Source organism: Amborella trichopoda, chromosome 13, assembly GCF_054954075.1.
Source record: "Amborella trichopoda isolate Santa Cruz 75 chromosome 13, AtrichopodaSantaCruz75HAP2 v2.0, whole genome shotgun sequence".
Lineage (NCBI taxonomy): Eukaryota > Viridiplantae > Streptophyta > Magnoliopsida > Amborellales > Amborellaceae > Amborella > Amborella trichopoda.
Window position 1 is genome coordinate 41,040,001 of NC_142348.1, and position 20,244 is coordinate 41,060,244.

The 20,244-nt window shown below is 43.5% G+C and overlaps 1 protein-coding gene across 7 annotated transcripts in view; it reads left to right on the forward strand.

Annotated features, from left to right (window-relative positions):
• Positions 1-20,244, forward strand: part of LOC18442422 (symplekin) — a 78,249-nt gene that overhangs the window by 32,235 nt on the left and 25,770 nt on the right. For all 7 annotated transcript variants that reach the window (XR_016046928.1, XM_011628135.3, XM_088854986.1 and 4 more), the window contains one exon: positions 12,369-12,437. Coding sequence is in view for 6 of the 7 variants with exons in the window: in XM_011628135.3 (XP_011626437.1) it covers positions 12,369-12,437 (69 nt within the window). In the remaining variant the exon portion in view is untranslated. The remainder of the gene's footprint in view (positions 1-12,368; positions 12,438-20,244) is intronic.

The window sequence follows — 20,244 nt, forward strand, 5'->3', positions numbered from 1 at the left end:
TGACTCACCCTTAATCACATTCCCCTTCACGCGTGGACACCTGAGATTTTTTGGAGGATTGGGGAAGCTTGTGGTTCCTTGTTCTCCATTCACCGAATCTCCATGGAAACCTTACTGCTGGGATCCATTCGACTTCTCTTGGAAGTCCTAGATACGAGTCTCATCCCTCAATGGGTCTGGCTTGAAGTCGATAATCTGTACTACCGCATCTCTATTTCGTGGTCTTCAGCCTCCCTGCCCTCCCCAAAATTCTTTCAACATGCCGACCCTTTTTCCTCATCGGTTTCCAAACTGAAAAACCATGATCAGGCTTGGACCGTGGTGTCCAGGAAGAAACGACACCGGCAGCACCCCCGTAGACGACCCCCCGACCCGGCCCAAATCAAACCAGTCGGCCCTCAACTCTCTAGCAATAATCCTTCCTTCTGGCGTCCTCGAGTTCCTCGCTCCTCTTCTTTTCTAACCCTGGGTCCGTCGTGTGACTCGAGCCCCGATGATATCATTCGGACAGGGTCACCCTCAGCTACTACCTCACCTCTGTCCCGTCGACCCGGTAAAGAAGTCCTTGAGGACACCTCTCCACCTCCTCTACCTTCGGGCCTTGCTAACAAACCCGGGCCATCGCACTTCTTACCCTCGCTCCCCTCTCCCACCGACCTATGTCCCATCCCTCTCTCATCATTACCTCCCTGCCGCCCCTCGACTTCCCCGTCCACGTGTCACCTCGAGCCCCTTGTCGTACCCCACCCTTCATTCGACAAGCCCGATGGCCCTTGTCCCGTGTTGCTGTCGCCTCCTCCTTCATTCAGGCATGTTTCCCCTTCGTCGCCGTCGCCATCCTCTTCTCCTCTGCAGCAGGGACAACTGTCTCTGACGATGCCAGCGGCAACTATACCAGCGTCGCCTAGCCCTACCTTTGCACCTCCTTCTTTGGCTCTCACTGCTCCTGCTCTGGCCCTCTTGGTTCCCCATCAGCTGTCCCCTTCCCTCCTCTGGAGCCTCAGAGCATCCCTCTTTTCCCCCCCCGGTTGCACCCTCCTTCCATGAGGGTGGCTCCCCCCTCCCTCTCCCCCTTTCCCCCCGTTTCTTTAACACCTTGCCTCACCTTGTTACCCCCTTTGTTACTCCTTCCTGTTCCTCGCTTTCCTCTTCCCCCCGTCCTCCTGTACCCCTATCCCCCACCCACAGGCTGACCCCTCCCCTATGTTCCACACCTCTTTACTGAAGGCCCCTCTTCTTTCCCCACCCTCCCCTTTTTCTCTCACCTTCTTCCCTCTCAACCAAGGTGATTTCTACATGTCTTCAGAAGGTTCTCACATAGGGACCTTATCCCACTGGGAATTGTTACAGCACACTCTTTGGACCACTCTCCCCCTGACCTAGCCTATGTGTCAACCCTGCTAGCTCCTCATCTATCCTTCACCCCTCACCTCGTTCATATCCACAAAGTAAATACCATCCATGTTTCTTGGCCCTCCCCCTCTGCTTTGTTGTTTTCAGGCTACTCTGCCATCCAAACGCACCACTACCTTACCTTTCTTACCTATGTCCCTTCCGACTCTCTCTCTTACCTTCCCCAGGCTCTCTTACCCCTTCAGTTAACCCCCTCACCCCCTCTCCCCTGGCCAGTCAAGTCAACTCCCACTTTGTCCCTCAGTCGATTGGCCGTCAACCAGACCCTTCTCTACCTTCTCCCCCCCACTTACTACGCACTCTCTCCCTATTTCCTACCTCCCTCTCCCTGACGACTTGCTAGCTCTTCCCCCTGACCTCTACCTCTCTAGCCCCTCTTCCCCCGTGGCAGTAGCTGAGATGGAGCCTCCAGTCTATGCAACGTCCTCCGTCTCTCCCTCCCAGGCTCTCATAGAAGCCAAGGAGGTCGACAGGGATGTCCAATACGGAGTGGTTGACTCAACTTTGGCAGCTTCAGATCCATGGTTCGCCGATAAAACTTCGACCCCCATCTCACCCTCTCAGGTATCCGCAGAAGCCGAGGAGGTCGACAGGGATGGGCAAAATTGCATCGACAGAAGGATGAGAGGAATGTATAGAATAATGGGTTTCGAGTATGATGGATTGGAAGGACCAACACACAGGTTTATCATAGCAAACCCAAATAGTAGATTACAAGTGAGATTCAGAGGCCAACGAGAACTCTGTAATCTATTCTCCTCTTTGCCTTTTGAAGGAGAGCCCCTTGCTAGCTCTCCCGCCCCCCTCTCCATGGTTCGGCCAAGGAGGTCTCCTAGATTGGCTCCCGTCCCCTCTTTACCATCACTTAAGAAATGAAGTTCCTCGTTTGGAACATAAGAGGCTTAAGACAGTCCTCCAAGAAGAGTATTGTTAAGGACCTCACTTCTAAACTCTGCCCTTCTATTCTCGCCCTCCTTGAAACCAAACTCCCTGAACCTAACCTTCAACTTATCCGCCAAGTTTGGGGGAGAAGACCCTAGTTAGTGGGTGTCCCTACTAGGTATCGGTGCATCAGGAGGGATTTGGATGGTCTGGGATCCCTCTGAAGTCACCCTACACTCATACTTCATAGGGCTTTTCTTTGTGACAGTACTCCTCTCTTGTATCTCGGACGGGACCCCTTTGAAATTTACGGCAGTCTATGGCCCAACAACTTCTTCCCTTAGGAGCAGGCTTTGGTCTGAACTGGGACATGTAGCTTCCCTCTCACACCCCATTTGGTGCTTGGGAGGGGACTTCAATGTCACCCGTTGGTCCCATGAGCAAAATTTCTCAAATTCTATTTCTTCGGAAATGAGGGATTTCTCAAACTTCATCAGCCGGATTGAGCTTTTAGATATTCCCCTTCAAGGCAGTTGGTTTACTTGGTCCAACCACGCTTCCAACCCTACTCTCTCAAAATTAGATAGGTTCCTCTTGTCCTTGGAGTGGGAGGACGTTTTTCCAAGATCCTCATCTTTAGTCCTTCCAAAACCCACCTCGGATCATTGTCCCATTTTGCATGACACAGCTGCCATTCGGAGAGGTCCCAGGCCCCTTCAGATATGAACTCCATTGGTTCCTTGAAAAGGAGTTTCCTACCCTCTTTCATACCTGGTGGAACTCCCCTGCTAATCAGGTCTCGGGCAGAGCAGGGTATATCCTTCAGACCAAACTTCAAATCCTTAGAACCTCGATCAAAACTTGGAGTCGATCCATCCCTGGCAATTTTTCCCAACTCAAGTCCTCCCTGTTGAATACCATCCAAGAGATTGATCGGCTCAAGGAAATTAGGCCACTGGAACTCTTTGAGTTAGTCCTCCAATCTAAGTCTAAACTTGAGTACCATTTAACTCTAAAAAAAGAAGAGATCTACTGGTTCCAGAGATCTAGAATTACATGGTTGAAAGCAGGTGATCAGAATGCTGCCTTTTTTCATCGCATTGCAAATTGTCGCTGGAGAGACAATTTGATTTCGATGATTAAGGTTAACAACAAGCACCTCACTCAACCTGCTGAGATAGAGCAGGCAATTTTAGAGTTCTTCCAGACTCTATACTCTGCCCCCTTGCCCTAAGACCGAGAATGTCTTCCCTTGACCTCCTTACCCTTACAGACGAAAAGCCTGTCTGGCTCAAGCCACAGTTCACAGAGGAAGAAATTTTATTGGCTTTGAATGCTTTAGCCAAAGACAAGGCACCAGGTCTTGACGGATTCCCGATTGCTCCCTTCAAGGAGTACTGGGACACCTTTCGTCCTGAATTCATAAAATTTTTCGAGGAATTCTTCCACAGGGGTACTCTGCACAAAGTCATTAACGCAACTTTCATAGCTCTGGTTCCCAAGAAAGAAGGTGACGAGCAAATCAAAGATTTCCCCCCCATTAGTCTCCTGACTTCCTCGTACAAGATCTTGGCTAAAGTCCTAGCCTCCAGACTCCAACACGTCCTTCCCTCAGTTATTTCTTCAGCACAATCTTCCTTTCTCAAACACAAACAAATTCTTGATGGTGCCCTAGTAGCTAATGAGTGTATCCACTCGAGGCACCTGGCTAAGAAACCTTGCCTTATTTTCAAAATTGATTGGGAAAAGGCATATGACCATGTGGACTGGTCAATTCTTGAAGAGTCGATGGCTAGAATGGGTTTCCATAATAAATGGAGAATGTGGATGAGAGGTTGCTACTCACATCCACATTTCTCTTCTTCCCTTCTTCTAGGGGTCTCTGCCAAGGGGACCCCCTTTCCCCCTTCCTCTTTGCTATCTCGGCAGAGGTCTTCAGTCGCTCAATCTCCCGGCTCTATGAGTCTGGTTTGCTATCGGGCTTCAGGAATAGTTCACATGGACCAATGGTGTCTCATCATCTGCAGTATGCAGATGACACCCTGGTGTTTATTGATGCCTCCTGCAATGAAGTGGAAACCCTCAAACTCTTCCTTAGGTGCTTCCAAATAGCAACTGAGTTAAGTTAATTTCGATAAATAAAAAATGATGGGTGTAACCCATACATCAGTAGAGGTCAGATCCTTCATTCCGAGGTGGGAATGTAAAGTGGAAGACTTGCCAACTTCTTATCTAGGCCTAACTTTGGGACTTGGTAAATAAACCCAAGAAAAGGCAATGGTCCCATGTCGTAGACAAGGTAGACATGCGTTTGGTAGGGTGGAAAGGTAAATTTCTCTCTATGGCAGGTAGAAAGACTTTGATCAATGCTACCATTGCCAACTCCTCGATTTACCTCATGTCTCTATTTCACATGCCAGCTTAGGTTGCCAATCGACTTGACTAGATCATGCATAATTTCCTATGGTCGGGCTAGGCGGATAAGACAAAGTTCCATCTTGTAGCATGGGACAACATTTGCCTACCCAAACAGCAGGGAGGACTTGGTATTCGTATTCTTCGTAAACATAACTAGACACTCCTTGGGAAATGGTGGTGGCGTCTAGCCACCCAGCCGAACTCCCTTTGGGCCCAGGTTCTACGGACAAAGTATAACATCCCAGAAGGTGCCTGGCTGCCTTCTAGAAGTCATTGGCACAATGCTTCAGGGCCCTGGAGATCTTTTGTCTCGGCCCTTTCCCAGTTCAGAAAGTTCATAAGATATCATTCTAAAGAGGGCTCTAGAGTGAGATTCTGGTCCAACTTGTGGCTAGGACCCTCCCCTTTGAAAGAGGTGTTCCCTACCTGCTACTCTCTGGCTCAAAACAAAGATTCCTCAGTTGCAGAGGAGATGGTCTTAACAGGGGGTCGGAGAGTATGGAACCCTTCCTTCCAAAGGAATCTTACTGAAGAAGAATTTAACCATTTTCAGTCTTTCTCAACCTCTCTTCACTCCCACTTCCTATCGCCTCAAGGAAGTGATGCTATCATCTGGACGCTAGCTCCATCTGGCATCTTTTCGGTAGCTTCATTCTACAAGGATTAATCCTACCTCCTACTCTTCTGGCTAACCCAAAGCAATCGAATCCATAGTTTGGGCCACCATCGCTCCTCCAAAAGTCCAAACTTTCAACTGGCTCGCATGCTTCTATAGAGCTCTCACCGTGGATCAACTACAAACGAGAGGAATCCCGCTCCCCAACAGATGTGCTCTATGCTTATGCGAGGAGGAGGCCAACCAACATTTGTTCTTACTCTGTGACTTTACTTTTGACCTTTGGGGTCAAGTATTGCTACTTTTTGGCATACAATGGGTTAACCCCCCTTCGGTCAAGGCCTTGATCTCTTACGATCTTGACTCATGTTGGCCTAAGGCAGGAAGATTGTTATGGAAGACGACTATTGGAGCAACCATATGGTCCATTTGGTTGGAAAGGAACCTTACAATCTTCCATGGCGTTCAACTTCGCACATCAGCTCTCTTCCACAAGATTATCTCTTTGGTTACCTTTTGGGCCTCCAATCACGAGGTTTTCTTGGGTATCCCAGGGATTGTTTTCCTCACCCAATGGATCAATGTTCTTCACCACCATCCGAGAGTGGTGACCAAAACTCAAACTTGGCAACCACCACCCCAAGGAAGCATCAAACTGAATTTCAATGGGTGCTCCTTAGGAAACCCTGGCCAGGCAGGGGCTGGGGGGGTCTTTCGAGACTACCAAAGTAATGTCCTTTTAACCTTCTCAGAGAACATTGACTTAAAGGACTCTAATCTTGCTGAAGCTCTTGCCCTCTTAACAGGCTTAAAACTCTTTGATCCTTCCTGAGGCCTTCTATTGCTAGTAAAAGGGGACTTCCATAATGTTATCTCCTGGGCAAGGAGAACGAGCTCACCACCGTGGTACTTAGCCTCATTGTTTGACGAAGTTGATCATATATGCAGGGATATGGACGTCTCTGGAGGCATATTTGGAGGACATCCAACGCTGTCACAGATCTATGGGCGAAAGAGGGTGCTAGAAGCCAAGGCCAAGGACTAGCACTACCTGGGTCTGACTCCTTGTTTGCTCAGGACCAGGGGCTCACGACTTAATATGGCTCGCTTTTTTGGTTTTTCCCTCTTGATCTATTTTTGCAAAAGCTTACTGTAAATTGTTGTAATTGGGTGGCCTTATAAGCCCTTTCTGTATATGGTAGGCTAGCACAATTTTTACTGAGTCACCCTTCTCTAGGGTGATCTCGGACCTCCTTGTAACTTTCCGCCGGTAATACAATGTTAACATTTATCAAAAAAAAAGAAGATGAAGGGAGAGAGAGGGTGAGAGATAGAGACGGAAAATATGTGGCTTGGTGACCTCGACGCCTACGCCCTTTATAACATTGAGTAATAACCGTAATTATAACTTGTGGATAATACCGTCTTTATTTAGAGACATAAGACAAATAAGGACTAAACAAAAGATAAATGATATTTCTGTCCATCAAATACAATAAAGTTTATTCTTTTTATTTCCAACACTACCTCTTAAGTTGGTGCATAGATATCAATCATGCCCAGTTTGCTTGTGATATCATGTAATCTGTCCCATTCAACGGCTTTGGTGAAGTTATTTGCAAGTTGATCTCTAGACTTCACATGAGGTGAGTGATTTTGGTAGCAACCTTCTCTCAGATAAAGTGACAATCCACTTCAATGTGTTTGGTCCTTTCATGAAAAATAAGATTTTCAGCGAGATGAATTGCTACTTCATTATCACAATATTCAATCATGGGAAGCTTAACTCTAGAACTCAAATAAAAAAGAACACTTATTGATCCACATTACTTCGCATGTACTATGAGCCATTGCTCTGTATTCTACTTCAGCACTTGATCTAGCCACCATATTTTGCTTCTAGCTTTTCCAAGTAACCAGGTTTCAAAAAACAAAGGTACAATAGCCAGTTGTGGATCTTCTATCAGTTTGGCAACCAGCCCAATCAGTATCTATATAAACTGCGACATCAGAATGTCCTTGATTTGAGAAAAATATCCCTTTCCCTGGTGCAAACTTGAGATATATTAATATTTTGTGCACAACATTGAGATGGAGTTTACGTGGTGCATGCATGTATTGGCTGGCCAAGCTAACTACGTAAGAAATGTCTGGTCGAGTGATTGTAAAATATTTAAGCTTGCCCACTATTTGTTGACACTGATTAGGATCTTTGAGTAGCTCTCCCCTTTCTCCATGAAGTTTATGATTGATTTCTATAGGAGTCTCTGCAGGTTTAGATCCCAACATCCCCGTTTGTTGTAACAAGTCCAACATATGTTTTCTGTGGGAGATGACTATCCCTTTCTTTGATCTTGCCACTTCAATTCCCAAAAAGTACTTAAGGGGTTCTAAATATTTGATAACAAACACCTTGCTTAAATAAAATTTAAGATCCTCAATACCCTTCACATTATCCTTTGTCATAACAATATCATCAACATACACAATAAGGGTAGTAATTCGAACAGTGTCCTTTTTCAGAAAGAGTGTATAATCTGCTTGACTCCTTTTGAACCCAAATGTCTACAATGCCTCACTGATTTTTAAACCATGCTCTAAGAGACTGTTTAAGTCCATATATTGCCTTCTTTAACTTACAAACTTTTCCTGTCTCCTCCTTAATCTGAAAATCAGGAGTCATGGCCATATCGATTTCTTCTTGGATGTGTCCATGTAAGAATGCATTCTTAACATCTAGTTGATGGTGTGACCACGATGTATTTGTAGTTAGTGAAAGAATGATCCTCACAGTGTTCAGCATGGCCACAAGCGTGGAAGTGTCTTGGTAGTCTATACTTGGAGTCTTGGTGAAACCTTTTGCAACCAATCTTGCTTTATAACTTTCAATGGTATCATCAACTTCGTATTTTACAATGAATATCCATTGACATCCTACGACTGTCTTCCCTTCAGGAAGGTTAGTGATGTCCCATGTATTATTCTGCTATAGTGCTTGGATCTTGTCATCTATGGCAGCTTTCCATTGAGAATGTGAAAGTGCTTTTGCAACATTGGAAGGCATTCTAATAGAAGGCAGAATAGATATGAATGCACAATGAGAGGGAGACACATAATGGTAGGATATGAAGCTTCCTATTGGATGCTGAGTGCAAGAACGTGTACCATTGCAAATGGCGATCGGTAAGTCCAAATTAGGATTCTCTGAGAGGGTGAAAGAGTTACCTGGGTCATGAACTTTTTCTGATTCCGGGTTAGCATTTGAGGTATGTTCGCTTAGAACTTCGGGTTGTAACCATTATCTTCCTCTTGGTATACTTCTTCAACTCCTTCTCCGAATGCACACCATTCCTTTCAGATAAATTACTCTCTTCAGATAAAAATGTTTGGGAATAAGAAGGGGAACAACTGAGCTGTTCACTAAACTGTATCTTATTCTCCCCCTAAAGAGAGCTCTAATGACATGTAGAGGAGAAGTATTTGAACAGATTCAAAGAAAGTGACATTCATGGAGACAACAAACATTGGTAATAGGATCATAACACTTGTACCTCTTTTGATGATATGGATACCCCAGAAAAATACATTTGGTAGCTTTAGAATCAAGCTTGTCTATCTTTGGACCAATAATGTGGACAAAACATACACAACCAAACACCTTGGTAGGTACAGGGAACTTTGGTGACTTGGGATGAAAATGAGAGGGCATGCGACTTATTGAAAAGGTAGCAGTGAGAACTGCTTCAAACCAGAAACTTTTTTGAACTTATATTCCCAGTAAAAGAGCTCGGGTGACTTCCAACAAGTGTCTGTTTTTTCTCTCAACTATGCCATTCTGAGGTGTTTATCAACATTCTTTGGAACCCAATCCCTTGATCAAGAAGATAACATTGAGTTTATTTGACACATAGACTTTAATTTGTGCGTCATAGTGAGTTTTAAGCATTTTGTTATAGACTTGGAATAAATTAGCAACTTCATCTTTGTGTTTCATTAGATAGACATTTGTAAATCTGGAACAATCATCCACAAATGTACAAAGAATCGAAATCCAAACACATATGCAACTGGTGAACAACCCCACATGTCAGAGTGTATAAGAGAGAAAGGAGTATCACTCTTTTTATTAATATTATAGTAAATGAAGTTCTACAATGTTTTGACACTTGACCTAGAGACTCAAACAATTTCGGAACTAAAAAACACAAAGTAAAAGACGATGCATGTCCAAGTTGAAATACACCCTTTCTTTATTAGCAATTGAAGATATGGTTGCTGCAGTCAAGGCACGACCAAGAATCTCCAAAAAGTATAACCTTCCACTTTCATGACCATTCCCAAATGCCTTCCCCATCATAATGTCCTAAAATACACCATGAGAAGGGAAAAATGCTATACTGCAGTTTAGCGTCTTTGTGAGATTACTAATTGACAGGAGGTTACTAGAAAGATCGGGAATATGCAAGGTGGATGACAAGTTAACAGAAGGAGTAACATACTAACATGTATGTTTCCCTTTCCCTCGATTGGAATAAGAGAGCCATTTGCTAGTTTGACTGATTCATCACTAGAACCAGTCATACGTTCATTTGCTGCAGAATCAATAATCCAAGGGATTTCAGAGCTGTTTATAGAGATATGATGCGCTGATGCAGATATACTTGATTGTGCAATGTGAGACTTAGAGGAGGAAGAAGGGCTTCGAATGGAAGCCTACTACTTGAGATCAAGGAGCTCTGTTTTAGGAATAGTCACCAACTCTTCTTGAGGTTCAAAGTAGATGGTATCTTGCAGCCCTTGAGCAACTGGGGTAGTACTTATGTTGATTTTGTCTGTATTTGTCCTTGGAAAGTTTACCCTTGGGCATCCAACCAGATCCCAACATGTTTCCCTTATGTGTTGAGTCTTCCCATAATGGGCGCACATTAATTTGCCAGTCTCATTAGATGTAGAGTTTCCACGGTCATGTCCACTACCTCGGCCTCCACCAAGGCTCCCAAAACGCCCTCCACCTTGATTACTATTAAAACTTGTGAATAGGGCTGATCTTTCAGTTTCACCGATAGACACTGCCATTATCTTGCGTCGAGTTTCTTCATGCTGAAGAAGGGAGATAATAGTGCCAAGTGATGGCAGAGTCTCGCCACCGAGAATATTTGTGCTAATTGTTCATACTCACCATTAACTCCCCTCAAAAGAAAAAAAATATTCCTTTGTTCCAGTCTCTCTCTGTTCCTTTGCACAAGAAGAACACTGTACGGGTTGATGCTGGCTTAATTCATCCCAAAGGCTACATAAATGAGCATAACAATCTCTTAGTGACAAGGCATCCAGTCAAAAATCTCTGATTTGCTCTCCAATTCATAAACCCTTAAAATCTTTTTCTTTTGGGAATAGGACTAAGAGACTACGTTCCATGATTCCTTAGAGGTATTGCAGTTCATAAAGGATTGACTCATACTAGACTGCATAGAAAATAGTTTTCTATTCATAATAGCCATATCTTCAACCTCCCAAGCTACTTATTTAGCATCCTTCAGGTAAGTTTTTTCCACATGACCATCAATGTATCCTAGTTTTTTCTTTCCATCCAAATATAATCTAACCGACATGGCCCATTCTAAATAATTGGTTCCATCAAACCTTACTGTGATGATTTGGGGCCCAGATGATTCCATATTTGATGCCTGTAGAGACATTTTCTACTGTAGTTAAGATCTGGTTACATCCTTTAGTCTTAACAACAATTGAGATCAAGTTACACCTTTTGATCTCTTCAAATAAAAGGTTTTATAGATCTGGTTACACCCTTAGATCTGTTCACACACCCATTTTTTTTAGAAAAACATGAAAAAACAATGTTAACAATTGCTTCTTTGATTGGGGCATATAAATCTCATCCACCCAACAAATAGGTTCTAAAAAAAATACTTGATTGGCATCTAGAATCATAAAAAACTCACCTCCATTGGCACATGTACTACTGGAAAAAAAGTTGGGGTTTTAGGGCACTATGACATCATCTAATCTAAAGGATGATGTGAGTCCTAATGTAGTTTCTGCATGCACACTGCATAATAGGAGGGGTGTTTTATAACTCTTTAGCTCTAGCTGTAGGGTAGGGCTTCGGCCATAATAGAAAAAGGGGTCGGCTCCAAGCTCTTCTTTGTTTGCTAACTCCTCCCCAGAGGAATGAAGAAGAGGGGCCTCCAGCAAGTTGGATCAAGAGAAGAGGAAGATCGATCCCGTGCTACTATACTGTGCTACAGGACATATGCTACAACACTATGTTACAATACGATGCTACAGTACCATCCTTAGTGATTGTCGGGCTCTAATACCAAGTTGAAATTAAAGTAGAGAGGAAAATAGTTTGCTAGGATTTAGAGAGAGAGAGAAGAAAGAAAATAAAGATGACGAAGAAGTGAGAGATAGAGAAAGAAAGTTAGTGGTTTACAGTTCACATGTGACCTCTACCCGTCTTATAACATTAAGTAATAACCCTAATGACAACTTATGGACAATACTACCCTTATTTGGAGATATAAGACAGATAATGAATAAATAAAAGATAAATGACAGTTCTGTCCATTAAATACATCAGAGCTTTTTCCTTTTATTTCAACAGCTTGTGTGATTGCGAGGTGCAGAAAAAGTGACAAAATTATAATAGAATTGGCCAAGCCACTAAGAGATTGCTAGTGTTGGGAGTTTGAACCACCCAAGCCCAGGACGTCCTTGACCGAGTTTAATGTCGATTATCTTTCTTCCTGGACATGAAAAAGAATTTGTGTAATTTATATTAATAGAAGATTGATTGGTTGTCTAGTTCTCGTTTGTCTAGCACATCATTTGAGAGTCACAAGATGATTTTTTTTTTTGTTAAGTACTTATATTTACTTTTTATTGGATATAATTACTTGCTGTTTATTTGATAGTGGCTAGCAATTAACCCCTTATGTAGTTTTGTAATTTGTATGCTCTAATGTGTGGTTTTTGTTATTTTTCATCCCTTCGACTATTTTCATCCCTTCAACAGACTGATGCCAATGATGACATTGTCGGGATGTTGCAGAAGCACATAATTGAAGATTACCAACATCAAAAGGTTCGCATGTGTTGCTTTTTTAATTATTATGAGCATTTATGCTTGGAGTCGAACTTTTGCAAGGATTACAAGAAACTGGATTTTGCTTACTATCAAAGAAACTGTATTTGTACTTATGTAGATGCTATGAAGATAAATTGTGTTTCACTAGCACCTTTTTTATTATCATCATGCATCCTGTTGAAGTTAATAGCTTTTTACCCAGAACATGAGATTCATAAAGGCAATAAACACAAAGATGGTAAATGCATAGATGATAAGCACAAAGAGCTATGATGTCAAGGAGCTCATTTGAGGACACCTCGAAGGGCAGCCTTCCTTGAGGAGATGATCATGTCGCACTCACCTATTGGTGAGTGCATCTGCTACATTACTAGCGTCCCTAACTCCATGTTGGAAGGACATCAATTTTGATGGACCAATATCAAAAGTCATTAAAGATCATGGCTAGTCGCTAAGGGACTGAGTCTGTCCCATCGCCTCTTGTATAAGCATTAAGGTAAACTTCAACAGCTTTTGGCTATTCAGCTGTGTGGGTTGGCACTTGAGGCATGCTAGGAGAGCCCTTGTATTGACATTGGGAGAATTTCAGGTCTCAAGGGACCAGTGTATGAAAGTACTGCCATCCCCTCTGCTTCTTGACACACATCAATCAAGAGTGGGGTTGAGTTACTACGAAACAAAGTTAAGATACAAAGAGCCCAGGTGGGGATTGGAAGATCTTGGGCACAATCGAATATCAGCTGCTACCGCACCTTAAGAAGTCTACAACATTGAAGCCCAGAAACTCTTGTGTAGCTATGCCCCGTCATGTAATAGAATCCTGGTCATGATTTTTGAACACTTTATCTTGGAATGTTGTCCCTCTACATATAATCATTAAGCTTCATTTAAAGTCCTCAAACAACAGTTAGTTTAAATGTCAGCCAGAGCAACCTACCCCTTTCTTAGAAGATGATAGATAGAGCCATCCTGTCATATAAGCAGATGCAGAAGCAGGTGTCATGCACTTCTTTAGCAAATCATCAATGAATGAGAAGATGGTCATGTCACTTGGCTTTCTGTTGGCACATAATGCTAATACGAGGAATGAGGGATCTTCCATCCCCTTAAGCTGGAGGGGCTCCACCATACAATTGCTATGTTAGGCAGGTAGGCTAACGAAAGGCATGAATCCTTGACGCACTGCCGGCTAGGGTCGGGTTGCTCCCCTTTCCCCAAGAGCCTTGTAAAATGATCCCAGTCCGACGATTCCCTGAATCTTCTGAGATGTCCACTCTTCTAATTAGCATCCATAAAGTATTTCCGGTTTCCACTTTATGTGAGTGTATCAAAAGGAAAATCCAGGAGCATGTTTAATTCTAAATTCAAAAGGAAGAATGACTGATTATGGATTCATTATATGTGTGCGGAACACATGTTCACTTGTATGTTCAATTTGTTGTGGTCTAATTGGTTGAAAGTTGAAAAATGTGGAATTTTTGCCGTCAGATTCTAAGGATTAGGTTCATTTTCTCACGTTTGATTCAATATGTTCTTGCTTTGTAGTTAGTAGCGCATTGATCTATTCTGATATCATGCGAATCAAATAACTATGTTAACTCTGGACTTCCTTGTCTGGCCAGGCAAACAATAGTTTCACCCCCTATGTTTTTGAAGAACTGGCTACAATATATTAATACATTATATGTGCTTTTATAAAACCCCTTGAGATGTGGGTGTAGGCATCCTACATACTAGGTGCTCATATTTGTACCATCTAAAAATCAATCAAAAAGTCATGTAACATACCCTAAGTCTCGAAAATAATGGAGATAGAAGATGGTGGTTTGGGAATAAAGAGGGGCGAGGGTAGGACAGGGAGAGCGTATGGAAGTAGAGCTGAGAAAGTTGAGAGAATTAGGGAAAGTTAGAGAGAGAGAGAGAGAAGGAGGGGGTGGACAGAGAGGAAAAGTTGGGTCCTTCCGCTCTCCCTAGGAAGGGGGGTGGGGCGGTGGCCGTTGCGGGAGAGGGAGGGAGAAGAAGTGGAAGGAGCAAGAGAGAGGAAGATGTACGAACCACGATAATCGTGGAGGACCAAGGAGAAGATTACATGGAGTGAGAGATCGCTAAGGTAGGGATCCCATATAGTGGTGGTCTACCCAAAATTAAAGATTGAAAACACTTTTGCAAATTGTAGCAAGAAAGATGTGATTGCGAGGGCGGCTTCCTTTTTTTCAGAGAATCATCTATTGACTTTGCCTCCTGCCAAGTCTGATAGAAGTAACTTGAAATGGCTTTCATAAATGTGGTAAAAAACATGGGTTACTCACGAAGGGATTGTGAATTGCAAGATGCTCAAGAAAGAACGTTTTTGAGTGATGCTTGGGACCACATCAGACAAAATGCGCCCATACAACCAGCTTTAAGGGCTCTCTGGAAAACCCCAGCCCACGCTAGGGCAAAGTGGTTTACTTGGCTTGCCTTGCACGCTCGATTGCCCACCACGAGCCTCCTCTAGTCAAGGGGCCTCCCTTTGGTCTCTGGATGCCCCTTCTGCCTCCAAGAGGAAGAGTCATCTGACCATATCATTATGCAATGTGTGTTTTCGAAGGTGCTTTGGAGATCCATACTTTAGAGATTTGGCAAATGCATACCACTCGAGCAATCTGTTATCATGATGATGACAAAGTGGCTAAAGTTCCAGTTCAGATCTAATGGTGTGAAGAACATTTGGATTTCCACCTTCTCTACCACTGTCTGGCACTTGTGGGTCGAGCGTAATGCACGTATTCATGAGGGGAGAAGGACCCTTAAGGAGCACCTCTTGGGGCGCATCATTCATTTTGTGAGCAAGTTAGCAGATGGGAAGGGTTGGGCTTTCCACCCCTCTGAGATTCATATTTCTACAAACCTGAAGCTTAAGTGGCATATCGCCCCCCCCCCTCCACCCCAGTCCCAATTGCATGGTCTCTCTCACCCATATGGTATTTTAAACTAAACATCGAAGGCTCGTCCTTTTGCAACCCAGGCATCGTGGGATGTGGGGGGATCATCAGAAATGACACAGGTGGCTTCGTTTGGCCTTTGCTGTCCCTCTTGGCACCAGCTCCAATAATGCCGCTGAGTTCCAAGCCTTGGATCGTGGCATCTCCTTGGCGCATGAGATGGATTGTCGTCCTCTTATCATTGAGAGTGACTCCAAGTTGCTAGTCGACTCACTCACCTACCACCGCTCTCCCCTATGGAGGCTTCGCATCCTCTTGTCCACAATTGTAGGGCAAAGCTCTACTCCTTTGCAGATCACCAGTGGCAGATATTGCATATATTTTGGGAGGTGAATCTGACTGCTGATTGCCTTGCTAAGCAGGCGGCATTCATGGCACAAGCCACAGTTTGGCGGGGCCGACCCATGATTTTGTCACTCCCTTCATTTCGCGGGATAATGCCAATGTCCCTCTGGAAAGACATGGTTAATTTCTCGTACATGTTCTCCTCTCATTAATAAAAACAAAACGGGTAGGGGCTTGTTATCCCCACTGATTTACCCAAAAAAAAAAAAAAGCACGATTATTTTTGGAGTTCTTCCACAAGCAAGTGGTTGCCCCAACTCAGGTTGGCTCATGAGAGCTTCGAGAGGGGCATCTGCTTCTGCTTTTTTGGAACCACCAAAACTGATTTGGGTGGAAAAATAGTTTATGATGGTCCTTTCCTAGTCTCTGAAAATTCCACCATCTATGTTGACCTATAGGATCCCTTAGTGGGAGGATTTCATACTTTGGACTGTGACTGGTTGGTTGATTTGAAGTATGTCCTTCCAGTTGGATTTGAAGTTTGTTTTGGGGAAGCCCTTGAGAAGCTTGCCATTGTTTCTCCAGAAAATCATGAGGTCTCTGACTGTTTGTGTAGTAGCTCATGCACTACTTTTGGCTTCCCGGAAGATACACGAGTTTGGTTTCCCCCAAATGGACTAGAGATTCTCTTGGATGGAGGCTCTCCAAGAAGGTGTTGGGGTGGGGGTGGGGGTGGGGGTGGGTGGGGGGGGGAAGAAATAAGAGCAGAAAATGATGGAACGTGGGGTGTGGGGTGACCCATTGCAAATCGAACTCTTTAATATGTTGGTCCCATAGTTGCTGGAACCTTGCAGGAAAGGTCACATACCCGCTCCGGAACGTCGACCCATGATTCCAGTTAGGGATCTTGGTTGGAACGTGGATCCCTATATTGTGATCCTCGTCCCCAGTGGGTTTGAACTGCGGTTCGCAAGTGTATGATGCAGTGCATATGACGTTTTCTCTATTCGACAAGTATTCGTATGCATTGATTCAGGTTTGTGCCCAATGGTATTGTGAGCCCTCATTCGCGATCCCTTAAAACTTACTATTGCAACTCCTTTCTCATTGAATCATGCTTCCTTGTGACACGGATGAAGAACTGTACCACATGCTCCAACAATCCATGGGTTTTTGGACCTGAGCAGGCGCCGCCTCCTGCTCCTAGGAGCGCACCCGCGCCTGACACCTATCATTTGTTCCATTCTTTGGAGGCAAATTTGCTGTGAAGAAAAAGTTGAGAGTGGGATTCTTCTTCCTTTCTGCAAAGTGGGTATTTGTTTGCAAGGATGAATCCTTTCTACTTTAGTTGGTCTAAAGTTAACTTCTAGTTGGAGATGACAAGCCATGTGAGGGCCTAAATTTTTTTTGCTCCTTTTTTTTGACGGGGGTGGGTGGTGTTGGATGAGGCAGGCTTTATTGTGAGTGGACAAAGGGTGGGAGGAGGTATGGTTGAGTTGTTTACAAAAGGAGGCCACTTTAAGGAAACCCGATGAGCCTTAGCCGATATTGCCCTTTCACACCAGAACTCATGATGAAAACAGAGGCAAGAAGGCTATGGAGAGCTACTAGGTCATCAAATTCATAGATTTGGAGTGTTTTTCTAAAATTGGGTGTCTGGGTTTGGTTACTATCGTTTTGGTAGAAATTATAAGCAACATTGTCGGTGGGGTTTATAGCAACGACAAAAAAATTTGGCCAAGTTTAATGGTTGACTATCAAAGTGTGGTTCTAAAAGAGAACTTTTTCTGTAGAATTTACTTGGAACCCTTACAAAACTCATGAAAAGCTCGCGACAATAGTAAAAGTTTTTGAAAAATCCAAAGGAGGCTGCAGATCTCAGTTTCCTCTCAAGAAACCACCCAGCAAATCAGTGCCATATTTTTAAACGGGTGCATGAAGCCATAAAATGTTATAGTCGGTGGGGAAGCGCCACCACCATTTGCCAGTGAAGGCCAAATTTATTAGTTTGAGACTACAAATGCCCAGGGCGCCCGCCTTTTTGGACATGCAAACTTTATCCTGAATAATAAAGTGACTTTTATTAGTAGTGGTTTCGCTAGAGCAAGGCAAGTTCTTCATTAGTCTTTCAAGAGAGTTGGTGATGCTGGCAGGCATCTTGAAGTACGGTATGGCATAGATTGGGATATTGGACAAGGGTAGCTTTGTTTACGGTTATTGTCTTTCTGAGTGAGAGGTACCTGCCTTCTAAAGAGCAAGTATTTTCTAGAATTTTTAAATACTGGGGTCCTATAAAGCCTTTCTGGGGTTGCCGAAACACATGGGAATGCCTAGGTACTTACCTGGGAAATGGTTAGTACTGTAGCGCAATCTACTCGCCAAAAGAGCAAGTTGATTATCAGACACATCCAATTCCATCAATTTAGATTTGGACATATTGGTTTTCATACTGGAGGCCATTTTGAAGCATATGAGAAAAAGCTTGAGGTTGTCAATTTGATTGGTGGTAGCATCACAAAAGACCAGTCTGCATATTGGAGATCGCAAATTTCAGCTCCATCGTTTGCGGGTTTGAAACTAGAGAGCGTGCCTCTCATGTAAAGTCAAAAATAGATCTTCCGAGGATTTGGGTTACAATGGCAAAGAGTTAAAGGGAAAGGGGATCCCCTTGTCCTAAACCTCTGGAGGGGAAGAAATGTCCTTTAGGGGAGCCATTAAGAAGAATTAAGAAAGGTGGAAGATATGCACCCATGGATTCATTTTCTCCAAGCGGAAACCCATTTTGAGTAAGACTTGGTCAAGGATTGACTAGTCGACATGGCGACATGGTTATAAGCCTTTTCCCAGTCCAGCTTCAAGATAAGTTCAAACTTTTTAGTCTAGTGCCTGTAATATAAGGCTTCGTGAGAAACACATGCACACTCAAGGATTTGTCTATTATAACAAAACCACTTTGTTTTGGAAAATGACCTGTTCTAGAATAGTTCTTAGCCTCGATGCAAGGACCTTGGAGATTATTTATAAGTTGAATTGAGGAGACTTATGGGTCTGAAATCTTTGATGCCATTAGCTCCCTCAATTTTAGGAATGAGGGCAATGAAAGTGGTGTTCATTTCTTTGCTGCTTGTGCCTGTAGTAAAATTCATCGGCAAGGGCTAAGATATCAGGGAAAATGGATCCTAGAATCTAGAGAAAATGACAAACAGGGGGCCATCATGGCTCAATGCCTTGTCTTTTACCTAGTGAGATTTCCTCCACTTGGAATTGTCTTTCAAGCCATAGAGCAAAGTTGGAGTTTTCTGTAGGAAAGAGAGGTCTGCAAAGTGCGTACTAGGCCCGGATCTGGTTGAGAACAGATTTTGAGAAAAGGAAATGATGGAAGAGTCTACCGTATTAGGTTCGACAAATAGTTTTGATTAACAAAAACTTGGGTAATGGAGTTGGCTTGACTTCTCTAGCTTGCACTTTTGAAGAAAGCGGTAATTGTTGCCCACTGCCAGCCACTTGACGTTGGATCTTTGATTTCCTTTTGAGAGTTTGGAGCTACTTGAATTTGGCATCCTTTCTCCTTTGAGTATCAACAATGAAGAGATGTCTGGTCTCTTCAGAAGAGTCAAGATCTTCAAGTTCCTTGGGAAGGGAGGGTTCTAAAGTTGATAGGGTTGGTTCGACTCCACTTTTTAATTGCATTTTTGAGCAAACACATCTTCTTTTGGATTTTGAACCTTGCCCAACCGTGGACAGGGAAGGTGGACCACCAATTGCAAATCATGTTGTCGAAAGAAGGGTCTCCTAGCCAGACTAATTCTAACCTGGAGGGTGTAAGGCCTAGGGTAAATGTATGGTGTCTAGAAGAATGAGTTTGTGATCAGAAGTTGGTGTTCCCATGGAGTATGAGTGGATGCGAGGGAGCCGATCATCCTATTCCGAGGATATTAGAAAGCAGTCTAGTTTGGTGATGGTTGGGTTGGAGGAGTGGTTGGACCAGGTATAACTGGAGCAATCAAGGGGTATGTTGATGAGACTATTTTGTGAAATGAAATATTAGAAGGTGGTCATACATGCAATGATTTTTGAGTTGCGATTTGACTTGTACAACCATTTGAAAACGATTAAAATCTCCATCAAGGGGCCAAGGAATGGCCACCGTGTTGAGCTCATTCCAGAAGGCTTACTTGAGATTTGGGTCTATTGGGTCCATAAACTGCCATCAATTTCCACAAGAATTTATCGATGGTTTTGGTGAGGTAAACGCTTATCGAGTAAAGCATGTGGAGCTGGAACAAAGAGTATGGATGGAAGGGTCCCAGATGACCCACATACCTGTTAAGGCTTCTAAAGCTTCTAAGGAAAACTACTGGCTGGTTTGTCTTACATCAGATGCTTCTAATATTGGAAAGTTGACAGGTAGGGGCTTTGGTTTCTAAGATGGCAAGGGTGTCTAGAGTTCATTGGGTAGAGAAAATGAGAATGGTTGCTTTGTTTTGGAAATCGCCGATCCTTGAATGTTCCATGCAAGAATACTCATGAGGAGA